The 16,088-nt window shown below is 51.1% G+C and overlaps 1 protein-coding gene across 3 annotated transcripts in view; it reads right to left on the reverse strand.

Moving 5' to 3' along the window:
- The window catches only part of rnf150a (ring finger protein 150a), a 28,019-nt gene that overhangs the window by 10,994 nt on the left and 937 nt on the right, over positions 1 to 16,088 (reverse strand). For 2 of the 3 annotated variants that reach the window (XR_004766354.1, XM_035427684.1), the window contains exons 2-6: positions 8,485 to 8,735; positions 7,053 to 7,124; positions 6,857 to 6,939; positions 5,569 to 5,665; positions 4,857 to 5,067 (exon numbers count right to left, since the gene is read on the reverse strand). Coding sequence is in view for 2 of the 3 variants with exons in the window: in XM_035427684.1 (XP_035283575.1) it covers positions 4,857 to 5,067; positions 5,569 to 5,665; positions 6,857 to 6,939; positions 7,053 to 7,124; positions 8,485 to 8,735 (714 nt within the window). In the remaining variant the exon portion in view is untranslated. Of the gene's footprint in view, positions 1 to 4,856; positions 5,068 to 5,266; positions 5,471 to 5,518; positions 5,666 to 6,856; positions 6,940 to 7,052; positions 7,125 to 8,484; positions 8,736 to 16,088 lie in introns of those variants that run through there. The other variant, XM_035427685.1, reaches the window with a different exon arrangement.

Raw genomic sequence — 16,088 nt, forward strand, 5'->3', positions numbered from 1 at the left:
GTGAACGTAAACGAGTCACAGAGAAAGGGGATGAAAGGGCTTTTTAATCGCTTATGAAACTGTGTTTGTGGAAAAGGAATCCATCAGTCACAAACCAGGAGCAGAATCACTGCAGTTCTCCTTTTCCATTGATTCTTATTTATTAAGGCAAAACAAACGGATAAATGTGATGCCTTGCCCTGAGGCTTAGTAACTCAGCTATGCTACCTCCACAGTTTCCTTTGCCCTTACCTCTTACGATAAGCCCTGAGAGGATTCCTAATGACCGCTCGCCTCTGCTACGATCTGAATGGCGTGTTCAGGCCTGGGATCAGGAAGGTCACGCCCTCGCTCGGGTGAGAATGTTCATTATCTCCATCGCTTTAAACGACCGAGAGAAAGGCACAGAGGTGAGAGAGCCACACGAGAGCAGCTGTGCTTTCAAAGATGACCTCACTCTGCAGCTCTCCTCAGGGAACGCGGGGGGGCTCTGGGGCTGATTAGGGGATGGGGGGGGGACGGAGGGGTAAACGGAAAGATGGTGGGGTTGTGGAAAGAAGGAGAGCAGGGGCTTTTGTGCAGAAAGGAGACGGACCTGGCCAACGTGCAGGAAAATAAGGGAGAAATGTTTTCTTCTGAACACAACACTACTGCGTATTATGATCAAAATATACTACACAGGGGGTGTCCATTTTCACAACATATTGCTCAATTTTTCAAGTATATTTTAGTTCCAAGGTAAATCGCTTCCTAGTGACAGAAACACACTGTAATTTATAGCAAGAACTCAGCATGCGCCACTGAAAAGATACGATTCAGACAGAGCAGAGCTGGGGAGATGACTGTTTTTCTTGATGTCAGCTGATCGAGGAATCACTTACGTAACGCAATGAAATCCATTAAGTCCGGGTATCCACAAGCCATTAGCCTCCACCCACGCTCCGTCATCTCATTAAAAGACGAAGACGACACACTTCCCTCAGATTTACCGTAGCAATGGCGCTGAACAGCGAGCTGTGTTTCTAAAATAGCACAGGGCTTCAGTACCTCATTTAAAATGAACTTCATTTAACAACAAGACATATGGCCTAAATATAAATCACAACAAAAAGAGACGACTGTTAATGATTTGAGAATTAATTAATCAAAGTATTCTAAACTCTGCCCGACTACCACTTTTTTGCTCAACACTTGAGATGCCATTTTTCATGCAAAAGCATTGAGTGTGTGCAGTAGCTGTCAATACAGACTAGCCCACTGCAGACAGAGCTCTCTCTGCCCACTCATCTCACTGCACCGGCAAACGACCCCGCAAACAGAGTGGCACTCAGTACTACAGCAAGACCCCCCCCCCCCCAACGCCCCCCCAGCGCACTACAGGCCTACAGCGAGGCAGCAGAAGGGCATTGTGGGATCCTCTGTCTCTCAGTGCACACAGGCCCCAGGCTAGGCTAAAGTACACCGGGCTACGCGTGACCTGCCTCTCTGTCAGATTAGTGCACTGAATACAGACTCATAGGTCATGTTTTTAACGGTAAACAAGCTTCTGAACCATCTGCATGGAGCCAGTACATATAAATACTACCCCTACCAGGCAGGCTGTGTAGTTCAGATAGATACACTTATCCACAGTTCCTGAAGAAATACATACATCTATAGATCCTATGTATATACATATATCATAGTTCCTGTAGATATACAGGTATCTATAATTCCTGTATATCCTTGTGTGGGATTTCTTGAATTTAGTTTAGTGCACACCACTGTGCAACATTTTGAAACAATAAAATGACCCTGTTTGAATTGCATAATCAATGCCTTTAGGCTTTCTTTCATGCAAACTCTGTTCCAATGTCACAATTTGAATACAGCAGCCATTCTGTTTGAATGACGCAGTTTGCTTCTGTTTAGTTCGTCCTTATGTAGTTCATTTCCCAGCATTGAGAAAACACAATGACAGAGATGCTATAAATTGGGAGCTACTAAGAATGGAAAATCCTTACGTATACAGTAAGAGAGCCTACACTTTAATCTGACCCAGTACTTACAGATAAAAAAAGATATCCACTGAAGAATTACCTGCTTCAGTCTCAGCCTCTCAGCAGCTCTGGGTCCCCCAGAACCAGGACCCCTCAGCCTCTCAGCAGCTCGGGGTCCCCCAGAACCAGGACCCGGCTAAGCACTCTTAAAGCCGTCTGCGCAGCCGATAAAAAGACATGACAGAGGAGAGCGGCTGCGCAGCCTCAGAGTGTTTACAGCCCGTCTCCTCCCGCTCCGGAGACGGGGGGCGCGTCGCTATAGTAACGGTTCCAGCTGGCGGCGCCGGGCCGAGTCCGGCAGGGCAGTGATGCGTGTCCCCGGACGAACCCGCGGACACACTCCGCTAAACACGCCGTTATCTCTGTCCCGCGCGCACACACACTCCCAGGGGAGGCCCAGGGGAGGCCCGTCCTGCACACACACTCCCAGGACAGGCCCGTCCCGCACTTTCATCTGAACAACGGCTACCGAAAGGTGCACAATTCTACTGGAAAACCTTCCAGGAGCGCCAGCGCAAGTCTAAAATTATTTATTCTCTCTCATGATCTGGTTTGATTTCAGAAAGTTCACTACATATGACGGACGGTACGTTCGTGAACAGAGCAGGAATATTGCAGCCACAAGGTGGCGCTGTGTGTGCAATTTCTACCCACAATATTTCACAGATTATTTTTTACAATGCGCCTGGTAATCACCGCCAGCCCTGGGCCCTGGCGCAGCAGGTCGCAGGGCGGTAAAACATTCCAGGATTTTACACTGTTAGCTGAAGAACGGTATGAGCAGGTGGAGGAACTGCACTCAGGTAGAATTTAATCACTCTGCAGTGGATGCAATCACAGCCACAGCGGGACTGGAGACTGGCTGGAGAGGCAGCTAATCCTGACTGTGTTAGTGAACTGCCGAAGCTCCACGCCTAGGGTGTGTGGCCTGTGTGGGGTGGGGGGTGTGGCCTGTGTGGGGTCAGGGGGGGCCGGGGTGGGGGGTGTGGCCTGTGTGGGGTCAGGGGGGGCCGGGGTGGGGGGTGTGGCCTGTGATGGGGCCAGGGGGTGTGGCCTGTGTGGGGTCAGGGGGGTGTGGCCTGTGATGGGGCCAGGGGGTGTGGCCTGTGTGGGCTCGGGGGGGCCGGGGTGGGGGCTGGGCTTCCTCCTCCAACCCAGGTCAGAAACGCGCGCTAACCAGGATGCTACAGCCATTAGCGTCGGTCCACTTCTAATCAAGGTCCCAGTTCAGAGCACGTTGGTGTTGAATAATGCGTGCTCTCCACACTGTACAGGCTGCATATACTCATAATTCAGTACAGCACATATACACAAATAAAACCTTGTTTTCACACCAAACAATGGATCGCAGATTTAGCAGATTTTCATCTTCATGGCAAAGAAGGAAGTTGCGTAACACTCGTACAAAGATAAGATCTGAGAGCACTTGCTTGTACGCCACCGTATACTGACAGACTGTTCCTTCTTTACAAACAACTGAACCTCCCCCTCGGCCACCTTGAAGTAGGATTCAAATAAGACGTTCTCCAGGTTTGGATGCACTTGAAGCGCGCGGCTCAGCGCTAATATTTAGCATAAGGCTGGAGCTACAAAGATTAGCGGAACGAAGATTACGCTCCCGGATTAAACCGTAGCCACGTAAACAAGAACACAGGCGAGTGTGTAAGAGCACGAGCACTTACACAAGATCATTAGCGCCCAGCGCCACCTGTGTCAGGTTAGGGGGCCTAACTGGGGCCACCTGTGTCAGGTTAGGGGGCCTAACTGGGGCCACCTGTGTCAGGTTAGGGGGCCTAACTGGGGCCACCTGTGCAAGGTTAGGGGGCCTAACTGGGACCACCTGTGTCAGGTTAGGGAGCCTAACTGGGTCCACCTGTGCAAGGTTAGGGGGCCTAACTGGGTCCACCTGTGTCAGGTTAGGGGGCCTAACTGGGTCCACCTGTGCAAGGTTAGGGGGCCTAACTGGGTCCACCTGTGTCAGGGTAGGGGGCCTAACTGGGTCCACCTGTGTAAGGTTAGGGGGCCTAACTGGGTCCACCTGTGCAAGGTTAGGGGGCCTAACTGGGTCCACCTGTGTCAGGTTAGGGGGCCTAACTGGGTCCACCTGTGTAAGGTTAGGGGGCCTAACTGGGTCCACCTGTGTAAGGTTAGGGGGCCTAACTGGGTCCACCTGTGTAAGGTTAGGGGGCCTAACTGGGTCCACCTGTGTAAGGTTAGGGGGGCCTTGCACAGACCGATTACATGCGAAACCCAAAAAATGTAATTTATAAATAAGAAGGTAATAATCAACAGGCTAATCTCTCCATTAACGCTGCCCCTGGCAACGACCACAAAACAGGCTGGAAACGGGGAAAGGCACAGAGCGTGAAGAGTCATCTACGGAGAGAAGCGCAGACAGACCTGAAGCAGGGAGAGAGAGGGGCTGCTGGTGCTGTGTGTAGCACACTGTACGGGCGCTGAAAGCACTGCATCATGGGGCATCGCGTCTCACTGGCCACAATTATCGATTCCTGACCACGCCAGTGCTGTCCCGCGTCCCAGGGCGAGAGGCGTAATTGGCCATGCTGTTGCCACGGGAGCAAGGGCTTCCCCTGCCTCCTCATGCAAAAGCAGTCAGCAACACTCACAGTCAGCAGCCATCGAGTCACGTACACGCTTACGTACATGCACGCGCACACACTCACACTCTCTCTCTCACAAACACATACACGCACACTGCTGTCCGTGTTTTGGCTCTCTTTCTCTCTCTCTCTCTCTATCTCACACACACACACACACACTCGCTCTCTCACACACACACACACACACACACACACACACACGCGCGCACACACTCACTGATGTCCATATTATGGCTCTCTCCTCCCTGGGCCAGGGTGTCGGGGTCGGGGAAGACCTGGGGGAGCGCCACCAGGCGCAGGGCGGAGTCCAGCACCAGCGAGCTCTCGTTCACGGTGATGTCACTGGCGCCCGTCACCGCGTTGGTGGGCGGGCCCACGATGGACTCCTCATAGTCCGGCGGAATGTCGTCCATGCAGTCTGCGTTGGGCTGCGGACAGCAGGCAAATCCCTAAGTGTCGTCATGGTAACTGGCTTCACGTGTCCCCACGCACTGCACATGGGACAGGGGGACAGGCACGCCCCTCTGCCAGGACACACCCTCACCCGTTTGCCCAAACACACAGGCCGGCCGGGGAACTAAGAGCGCTCGACACAAAACACACACACACACACACACACACACACACAGACACACACATGCCACTCAGGACGAGTGTAGCAGCAAAAACAGGATCAAGACCAGCTCAGATGTTACAGCCTTCATATACAGAATGTCCACAGCGGATTCTGAATTAGCCACAGCCATCAGTCTCCATGTTCAGTGGAATCTGCCTAATCAGGGTACACAGCGTGTTGTTGTGAGTGTGGCTCCGCCCTCTTGGCGCCCCGCCCTCTTGGCGCTCTGCCCTCTTGGTGCCCCGCCCTCTTGGCGCCCCGCCCTCTTGGCGCCCTGCGTTTCGGCGGTTTGGCGTGCAGTGGGGAGACTCACAGGGATGCCCAGCGCCTTCAGGATGTTCATCTTGCACATGGGACAGGTCCGGTGATCCAGCAGCCAGGGGTCCACGCAGATTTTGTGGAAGAGGTGTCTGGCGGAGAAAGAGACACGCGGCAGACGCAGGCGTGAAAACACAACACGCGTGAGAGAGAGCAGGACACGCATGAGAGAGAGCAGGAATCTCCCTGGCCTGTCGTACCCCCCCCCCCCCCCCGGCCTGTCGTACCCCCCCCCCCCTTGCTATGAGCACGCAGACCGCCATGTGAAGCCGCGCGTTGGCGCATCGTGATGTTTGCTTGGCTCATGGGCTCCAGAACGCGTGATCATCAGCAGACCGCCAGGCTCAGGCTCCACGTGCAGCCCTTGTGCAATCTGCACGTTAACTGTCTCCAGGAACAACCATGAGGAGAGGAATGTGGGTCAGCTAATGCACGAGTGATGTCATACGTGAGGATGGGGCTGGACCAATCAGCTACGACCGAGACAAACCCTCATCACTCCCAAAAAACTCCGGTGGGGAAAACAGATTAGAGAATATTTGAAGTGTAACAAAAAAAAATAAAATGTGTACATTGTAGTTTTAAAAAAAATACAGACGACAGAACATTAAAGACAACAAGGTTGCCCAAGATACTAATATCTGAGTAGCACATAAACATAAATAATGCAGTAATAAATGCGATTGTCTGTCACGTCGCACGAACGAAGATGCATGAGTGGGAGTGCTATGCACAGCCCTGTCACGCTGCAGCACACCAGCGTGCAGCAGAATGTGCCAGAACACTCAGCGGTGTTCAGTGCAGCACAATGTGCCAGAACACTCAGCGGTGTTCAGTGCTGCAGTGGTGTTCAGCCCTGCTGTGGTGCTCAGCCCTGCTGTGGTGTTCAGTGCTGCTGTGGTGTTCAGCCCTGCTGTGGTGTTCAGCCCTGCTGTGGTGTTCAGCCCTGCTGTGGTGCTCAGTGCTGCTGTGGTGTTCAGCCCTGCTGTGGTGTTCAGCCCTGCTGTGGGTGTTCAGCCCTGCTGTGGTGTTCAGCCCTGCTGTGGTGTTCAGTGCTGCTGTGGTGTTCAGCCCTGCTGTGGTGTTCAGCCCTGCTGTGGTGTTCAGCCCTGCTGTGGTGCTCAGTGCTGCTGTGGTGTTCAGCCCTGCTGTGGTGTTTAGCCCTGCTGTGGTGTTCAGCGCTGCTGTGGTGTTCAGGGTCGCTGCGGTGTTCAGCCCTGCTGTGGTGTTCAGCCCTGCTGTGGTGTTCAGGGTCGCTGCGGCAGACAGAACGGCCTCCTCACCTGCAGGGCAGGATCCTCACCACGTCGTTGGGCTTGTAGCCTTCGATGCACACGGCGCAGTTGTCAAAATCAGACTCGGTTTCCTGAGAGAGAGCGTGCCATGCACAGCAAGATATATCAGTAAAATACCCACAATTCTTTGATTGCTGTATCAGTTTACACACGCACACGCACACGCACACACACACGGCTCTACCTTGTCTCCTTTCCTGATGGTCCGAACCTGCAGTTTGCTGATGGCTTTCTTGGCAGCGTCTCCAAGACGCCTCTGCAAAGAGAACAGGCAGAAAGAAGCAGGTGATGCTGCATCCCTTAAACACGCTACAGTGCGCTAACGTGAAGCATGACAACATGCACACCACCCATACATGTACACACACACCCGTGTGAGCACACACACACACCCATGTGAATACAGACACACACACACACACACACACACACCCATGTGAGCACACACACGCACACACACCTGCACGCACTAAACAACAGCTGTCACCTTCTAAGTAATGTTTTATGAACCGAAAAATGAAAACAGTTCAGACTATAAGCGGCTTGTGTTGCGTCCTGTCCACCGTTCGTTAGGGGACTAAACACACGTCAAATCTGTGGGCAGCAGGCACACAGTCAGCCCCCCAGCCCAGCCCAGCCCAGCCCCCCAGCCCAGCCCAGTCCCCCAGCCCCCCAGCCCCCCAGCCCAGCCCAGCCCAGCCCAGCCCAGCCCCCCAGCCCCCCAGCCCAGACGGGCCTCTTCTCTCCGAACACCTTCCTGTTTCCGTCACACTTCCTGTGAGGCACAGTCTGCACACGAACTGCAGCAGCTTCTCTTTGAATTTTCAGGAATTAAACAGAATGGGGAATTTTCTTTATTATTGTAGTTGGATTGAAGGGGCTTCGGAATTATTATTATAATAATATTTACAGAATTGTGTTTTCTCAGTAGGCCATAACAAGTTTAACACTATCATCACTGGCTCAGTGACAACTCTAACCATAAGCTATTCAATTTCAATCCACAAGGCATCAGTATCCTTCCAAAATCTAAAAACAGATTACAATGCTAATCTGGTAAATCTCTACTGGGAGGTTTATATGTACACAGTGAACCCCGCGCAGGCTGGAGGTTTACGTGCTTATTTTGTACAATTAAAGCAGAATATTACAGCGGTCTGAACAGGCCCCACTGCGCAGACACAGCCATTCCACCCTGAGACCGTGTTATGGGGGAAATGCCAGTATGACAGATGGCTGTACATGCCTTTGTTACCGTACAGCGGGTGAAACAGGAGATCCAGCAGCGTCTGGGGGCACTTATATCTGACACCCATATACACCAGGGAAGGATTAAAAAGGCGGAGCACTGCAAAGCATTTCACAGAGAGCATCGTGGGAGATGAAGTCCACAGTTTCACATTCTGAACTGAAGCTCTGACCTCCACCCTCCCATGATCACCTCTGCAAAGGCTGTTTTGTGCTTTGCCTCTTGGACGCATACCCACCCCCCCTCCTGTTCCCATGCCAATGCCTCTGCCCCCGCCGGGGGGGGGGGGGGGGGGGGGGGGGGGACTGTGCCGGACGGGAAGTTCCCCGAGGATAATGGGACGGGCCGCGGGCCGACGGAGCCCCACCTGGTTCCTGTCGCGGGCGTTAGCGTAGCGGAACCTCTGGATGTAGTAGAAGACCAGCCAGGCCAGCGAGATGATCATCAGCACGATGAAGGAGATGGAGACGAAGACCACCGAGGTGCGGCTCACGTACTTCTGCAGGTTGCGCGTGCCGATGGTGATGTACATCGTCACGGTAACGTTGCGCTCCAACAGGGCCACAATCTCCCGGCCCTTGGGCTCTGGGATCATGATGGCCACGATGTCCCCGGCACCTGGGGGGGGGGGGGGGGGGGAGAGGAGTGTTAGGGTTTACTCTTTCATGCGGTCAGAGGGAGAGAGGATCCCTTCACTTCCTGCAGACAGAGGAAGAGAGGAGCTCCTGCAGGAAGAGATGCAGAGTGTTGCCTTGTGGGTCCTTATTAGGACGGCTCTGGCCCTTACTGAGACCAGTCTCTCTCCGTCAGTCGGGAAACAGAGCCACACACCTAAACAAGCCAACTCTGAACACGACCCAGAACGTAGGGTACTTAACACGAGACAGTGTGCAGACGCTGTACAAAAATAAACTGTGTTACCTGCACCCCCACTGTGCTGTGAGTCGGTCTGCAGTAAAGTGCTGTTATGACTGCGCTGCGCGTCCCGTCAGATCCACCTGTGCTCTCGGCTCCAAGCTAGCGCTAGCGCTGTGTGTTTCTCACCCTCCTCCTGAGCTTCAATTAGCGCTACAGAGAGGAGGCGCGCTCATACCGCTACACCCGCGACACAGCGGCACACAGGGCTCACACAGATCGCTCTTCCCCAGTACCGCACCATTCCACCTAGGAAAGCGGCTTTAAAGGAGTCCCAGCGTGTGCAGCCAGGGCAGGCCGAACAGAAAGCCGACCTTTCGCCGCGCGGACGAACCGCCCGTGTATCCCGTGAAACTGGAGCACGCAGCCCACCTTCCATTTGGGTCAGCGGCTACGGTCATGTGACCTGGTGCATCTGACTGCTCAGGGTGCTGAGCTTCAGAGACACGCGTGTATGAAGAGGAACGCAGTGTGTGACACGTGTGTATGAAGAGGAACGCAGTGTGTCACACGCGTGTATGAAGAGGAACGCAGTGTGTGACGCGTGTATGAAGAGGAACGCAGTGTGTGACGTATGTATGAAGAGGAACGCAGTGTGTGATGCGTGTATGAAGAGGAACGCAGTGTGTGACGCGCGTATGAAGAGGAACGCAGTGTGTGACCCGTGTATGAAGAGGAACGCAGTGTGTGACCCGTGTATGAAGAGGAACGCAGTGTGTGACCCGTGTATGAAGAGGAACGCAGTGTGTGACACGCGTGTATGAAGAGGAACGCAGTGTGTGACGCGTGTATGAAGAGGAACGCAGTGTGTGACACGCGTGTATGAAGAGGAACGCAGTGTGTGACACGCGTGTATGAAGAGGAACGCAGTGTGTGACATGCGTGTATGAAGAGGAACGCAGTGTGTGACTCGTGTATGAAGAGGAACGCAGTGTGTGTCACACGCGTGTATGAAGAGGAACGCAGTGTGTGACACGCGTGTATGAAGAGGAACGCAGTGTGTGACACGCGTGTATGAAGAGGAACGCAGTGGGTGACGCGTGTATGAAGAGGAACGCAGTGTGTGTCACACGCGTGTATGAAGAGGAACGCAGTGTGACGCGATTATGAAGAGGAACGCAGTGTGTGACGCGATTATGAAGAGGAACGCAGTGTGTGACGCGTGGGTATGAAGAGGAACGCAGTGTGACGCGTGTGTATGAAGAGGAACGCAGTGCGTGACACGCGTGTATGAAGAGGAACGCAGTGTGTGACGCGCGTATGAAGAGGAACGCAGTGTGTGACACGCGTGTATGAAGAGGAACGCAGTGCGTGACACAGTGCTGAGAACGCTCTATTACATAATACAGCGTCTCAAACTGGCCCGTCTGCACCCGCTCTCCCCCGTGCGGCTCCACGGCACCCAGCCGAAGCCAGGCTGTCACACAGACAGCGGCCATGACTCAGACACCAGCTCACACAGCGCAGCCAGACTGCGAAGGGTTCGGAGCACCTTCAGATCACTGCAGCAGCACATAACGGCTGGCGGGGCAGAGGTGGGGGGGAGGGGGGGTGTACTGGCAAACTGTAAACTGCGAGGCGGCAGTAAAGGGGCCATGAAACAGACACGCAGAAGAGCGAGCGGGTGATCAGCGCGGGGAGCGGGTGCCATTTTTCAGCGCAAGGCCGAACGAGCATCAGCGACCTCAAAGACCGACAGAACCGCTGACCGACATTACACCACTCACACACTTACACGCCTAGCACACGCCGTCACACGCCACGATCACTACAGCCTACTTCATACATGTGCGTTATCCCCTTGCAGGGCTGAACATTTACCGGAGCAAATCAGATCGATCACCGACTGAGATCAGAACCCGCCATCATTTACTCCACTAATTACAGTCACACTGCAGAAAGGCGCGACTCAGAGAGCAGCAGAGAGGAGGTAAGAAAGGGCCTCAGGAGGTCTACAGTAAAGCGTTTCCCCGGCGCACTGAGCGCAGGGACCACTAATCTTCTGAGCGTCGGACGCTGGCCTGGAATCTATATTTAAGCACCACAGCGACGGCCAGGCCTGATCCCCTTGGAAACGGCACATGGCGGTCCGAACGCCACCGCTAGCGCGCGCACACGGAGGCTAGCGCGCGCACACGGAGACTAGCGCGCGCACAAGGAGGCCCGCACCGGTCGCCATGGCCGCCAGCGCTCACACTGCACCAGGATGATCTGAAGCAGTGGAGCAGGACCTGGAACAGGATCAGCTGTAACCAGAGCACCATGCAGCACAAACAGAGCAGGACCTGGAACAGGATCAGCTGTAACCAGAGCACCATGCAGCACAAACAGAGCAGGACCTGGAACAGGATCAGCTGTGACCAGAGCACCATGCAGCACAAACAAAGCAGGACCTGGAACAGGATCAGCTGTGACCAGAGCACCATGCAGCACAAACAGAGCAGGACCTGGAACAGGATCAGCTGTAATCAGAGCACCATGCAGCACAAACAGAGCAGGACCTGGAACAGGATCAGCTGTAACCAGAGCACCATGCTGCACAAACAGATGCTGGCAGGGGGGCACATACCACAAACTTACACAGACAAGAAACATATTTAAAAAATCAGTTTGGGGGGCAGGGGACTTGCTGATATAGCATACTATAACTCAGACATTTCCATACGTACATCAACCAAATTTGGGTTCGGCCCCCATTGGTATCACTGTTCTCTAGTGTGCAAATGTATCCTGGAACATAGCCTTCTATATGATATCTCACTATACATAGCTACTATATATCCCACAGTGGCTTTTGCATGTTAGAAGCCTAAAGCGGTTTGGATTAACTGCTCTCACTAATGTGCCCATCTGGCTCAGTCTGAGGGATTACCATAGAGCGCAAACCAACGGCAACACAGAACATACACCAGACTCCAACATAACACCAACACACAACATACGCGTAACACAAATAACACACCAACACACAACATACGCGTAACACAAATAACACACCAACACACAACATACGCGCAACTCAAATAACACACCAACACATAACAAACACCCTACTGAAACATGACACCAACACACTGAGACTCCCATACTTTTCCTCCAAGGACTTCAAAGTTTGTGCAAGCAGCATTTCAGAGGCAGCTTATGCTCCCTATTCAAACATTCAACCCCAGAGGAACAATTAGCAACGGCACGGAAAAAATGAGAAACCGCAACAAAAGCAAACGCTAAAAATACGCTGCCGGGCTGGAGGAAGCATAACAGCAGACAAAGACGAGGTGTGCAGTACGGTGTTAGACAGATTCCACACACATCGTGCCGGTTCGGTCCGTGCGAGAGGGAATTGAGGAAGCCGTTAATTTTGGAAGCAGATGAGCGCGTAACTGCTGAGTGGGGCCTTTTGTGTGCAGGCGGTAGGGCTGTCGTGCGTTAGGGTAGCCTGCTGGATGCTGAATTACACTGACTCTCTGCACCAAGATGGCAAATGCTGAGGAACAGTGCTTCACACAGGGCTCCTGCCAGAGCCAAAATGGTCGTCTGCTTCAACATTCACTAGCGCTGCACTGGGAACACAAGAAAAAGCCCACACTGCAGCACAACACACAGGGCAGCCTGCAAAGCGGGATCCAGGCCAAACTCCTTAAACGCTGCACACCCTGAAACACCTTCACAGGCCAACGCCAATAAATGAAGCCATTAGTCTATTTGTTATACAGTAAAAGCAAATGGGCCTAAGAAGAAAGATAGGCGCTTGCACATCCAGAATTTTGCCTGGTACAGGACTGAAACTCGAGTGCTGAAATGATGCATTCAGCAGAGGAGAGATAAAAGGAAACTACGGTGTAAGCAACACTAAATCATGAGCGGGACGACATTACAGAGGGACTCCTTCCCATCTACAGCGAGTACGAACCTGCTGCTTCAGACGCAGGCCCGAATCGACAGGACTGAGAGCACCCGGGCTCCATGGATACCGGGCACGCTATATTAAATACGATTAAACATGACAACTGAAATATGATCACAAGACACATCTTTAACATGCCGAACGTCAAAATCATGATCTGACCCTGCTTCATCCAGATACAATCTGGACCTGCATGCAAAACTGCCACTGTTTTAAAAAAAATTATTACTGGAATTTTCAAAAGCAGTCCCAGGTTTTAAGAAGAACAGCTTTAATGAGACTCTTTGTTTTGCATTCGGGTAACTGTTCTGCTGATCTTAGTGAAGTAACAGGAACTGAGGCCTGGGTTCAGTGCACTTTGTCTTTCAGAACCATCTCAAATGTCCAGGGAAAACGAACAAAACGAAGCCCTACTGCAGTTAGACTGAAGACGCCTTTCGCTGAAGTGTTTCCAGACCTGAGAACGTTTCAGAAGGGGAAACACATTCCGAGCGTGTGTTTAACCCCAGGGGTCTGCGGGCAGATATGTGGCAGTCCATTAGGGGGTGTAAAATCTAGGGGTACGAGACAGCTGCTCTCCATCAGCATCGAATACCCCCCCCCCCCGCCCCGCCCCCCCGTCGGGTCTGGAGGTAGTCATGACATACGTCCTGGATGCATACCTCCGATTCAAAAAGCAAGAAACCAGATGGAAAAGAAAGAAACTACTCCAACAAACAAACAAAACACCCAGAAGAAAAGAAAAATCCATCTGTTGGGATGGCGAGTAAGTCTGTGGAAAAGAATTAAATACTTATCAAAAAAATGTAGGCCAAGTTGGCCCATTAAAAGTAAACAGCATGATTTCGTGAATATTATGAGGTGTGTGTAAATCCTCAAGGACACAGAACTTTTCACACAAAAAACAAAGCACTAATTATTTATTAATTACCTCCGTCAAAAGCCACATAAATAAACATGAGATGCAGGCGTATCTGGCAACGTGGCCTTATTGCTATACAACAAAACATTAAGCGTACATCGATCAGCGGGTCTACGATCTACGTGCGCGATCGCAAAGCCACAGGGAATGCGTGAATCACAGCGGCCACGGCATTACAACCCAGGAAAGATTTCCCCCTAGGAGTCACCCCGGGTTCAGTCTGCAGACTCGATTTATTCCTTTACGTTCATTTACAGCGATGTCTCACGACATGTCTTTCCAAACTACCATGAAGACATCTCCGTCTATTAAAAGTGCGGCCCTTCTTTATAAAAAGACTGTCAACAAAGCACAAACAGCATATGTTGTCCATATGCTTCATACAGGTAAATACTCCCAGAACAGAATGCCAGTCTGCCGTCATTTCAACGAACTGGCATTTGTGGAGGGGAGGCAAAGAATTCAAACCGCTTGAGTATTCGGTTAAAGTAATCAAATTTGGTCGACTGTATCTGAGCTTCTCGACTATTTCCGTGCTTTCGCGGTCACGACCAAAGCGTGAATTTTGATCCAATGCAGGCTTCGTACTAAGGAAATTTCCATAGCATTCCAACTACTGAACATTCTTAAATACCTAATCGCTTTCCTGTGCGACCAATGCTATTGTTAAGTTATCACGAACCAGGTACTACACAAATAGCCTTCAGTTCCACAAATGTTCCATGTTGATACCATCATAGGGAAGACTACACCAGATTTAGACATCTTCATAAAGCCAAGACACAACCTAACCACAGATTAAAGTGACGGCTGTTTCAGATACAACTGCAATCACAAGTGCTTTCGTTTGAAACCACGAAGCAGAACTAAATCTTACGTGTGTAGGCAAGCTAAGAGTCTGGCAGACCAGAACAGAAATTACAGGGATCATAATTACAGAGGCCGTATGAAAATGGACATAACAGTATATGTTATACTTAAATAAGACAAAGAGAGGTTTTGCAGGCTGGCTTTGTCGCAGAAAGCCAGCTTGAACCTCACAGACCATGAATGTTAAGTGGTCAGACCGCAAAAACACAGCCAGGCGTGAACGTCAACACCAACTCAAACAAAACACCACTACCTTGCAAAACCATCATCTCGTGGCTGAACAACACCTATGTGTGTTATGTTAAGGGTGTTGTCATTATGACAACGCTCACTTCAAGTGTTCTCACACACCACGAGGATAGACTAACACGCAAGAGTCTGGTAAAAAGACGTAAAAAATACACGCACGCACCACATGCACTTAATTTTTTTGTAAACAACTATGACAACCATCTATAATTCTGTACAAAATAGAGCCACAGTACAAATACATTGCACTGGTAAATCAACCAAGTAAGTAACATGATAATGTAATGATGACTTTTTTTTCGTGCTTTTCACTCAATATTAGCAATATGAAACATTAGCAAAATCAATATCAATCAATATTGTGATTTTGAGACATTTTGTGGAATCAACAGCCTAATAGGAGAACGCAACTAGGTAGCGATACGTCCTAAGGAGACATCCCTATAGCGTACTCCACTATTTTTAGGAATGACTGCAACAGAGGTGTTGGAAAGTTGGTATGGGGAAAAAATGCTGTGTATTTAGCACAGAATGTAGGCATACAATGCATTGTAGAAATACTATACAGATAACCTGTGCATGGCCCTATATTCTGTATACTTGTATGTATCACACGTTCATGTGCAAACAGATTATAGCGAGCTAATTGTGGGTACAACTGTTGCTAATTTTACTAACCGCAAAGAAAAAGCCGTAACCTCGCGTTACGTATAGGGTCAGGCTTTAGAAAGACGCATGCTGTCATTAGAATTGCGTGCAAGACTGTACTCGTCTGACTCCGAAGGATAAAACAGAGGGTATCGCATGAAAAATCGACTGCATGCCAGCATAAAACTGGGGAAAGTCGCTAAAATGATGGGACATATCACAGTTTTGCGCATATAAAGTGGGCGGGCGGTCTGCAACAGGTACAGCTGTGCTTATGTTATGATGTCACCGCAGGGCGACATCCCCCCCCCCCCCCCCATAAAAAAGAGAAGGAAATTTTACCTAACAAAGTGTTACCTAGCTAGACTTAGTTACAATCAAATTCAGTCTACAGCGGAGAATAAGAAGAAACGTAGCTATAAATCATACAAAATGCGACCATGAAAAAAAACTAGCTAGCGAG

Source organism: Anguilla anguilla, chromosome 7 (assembly GCF_013347855.1).
Source record: "Anguilla anguilla isolate fAngAng1 chromosome 7, fAngAng1.pri, whole genome shotgun sequence".
Taxonomy (NCBI): domain Eukaryota; kingdom Metazoa; phylum Chordata; class Actinopteri; order Anguilliformes; family Anguillidae; genus Anguilla; species Anguilla anguilla.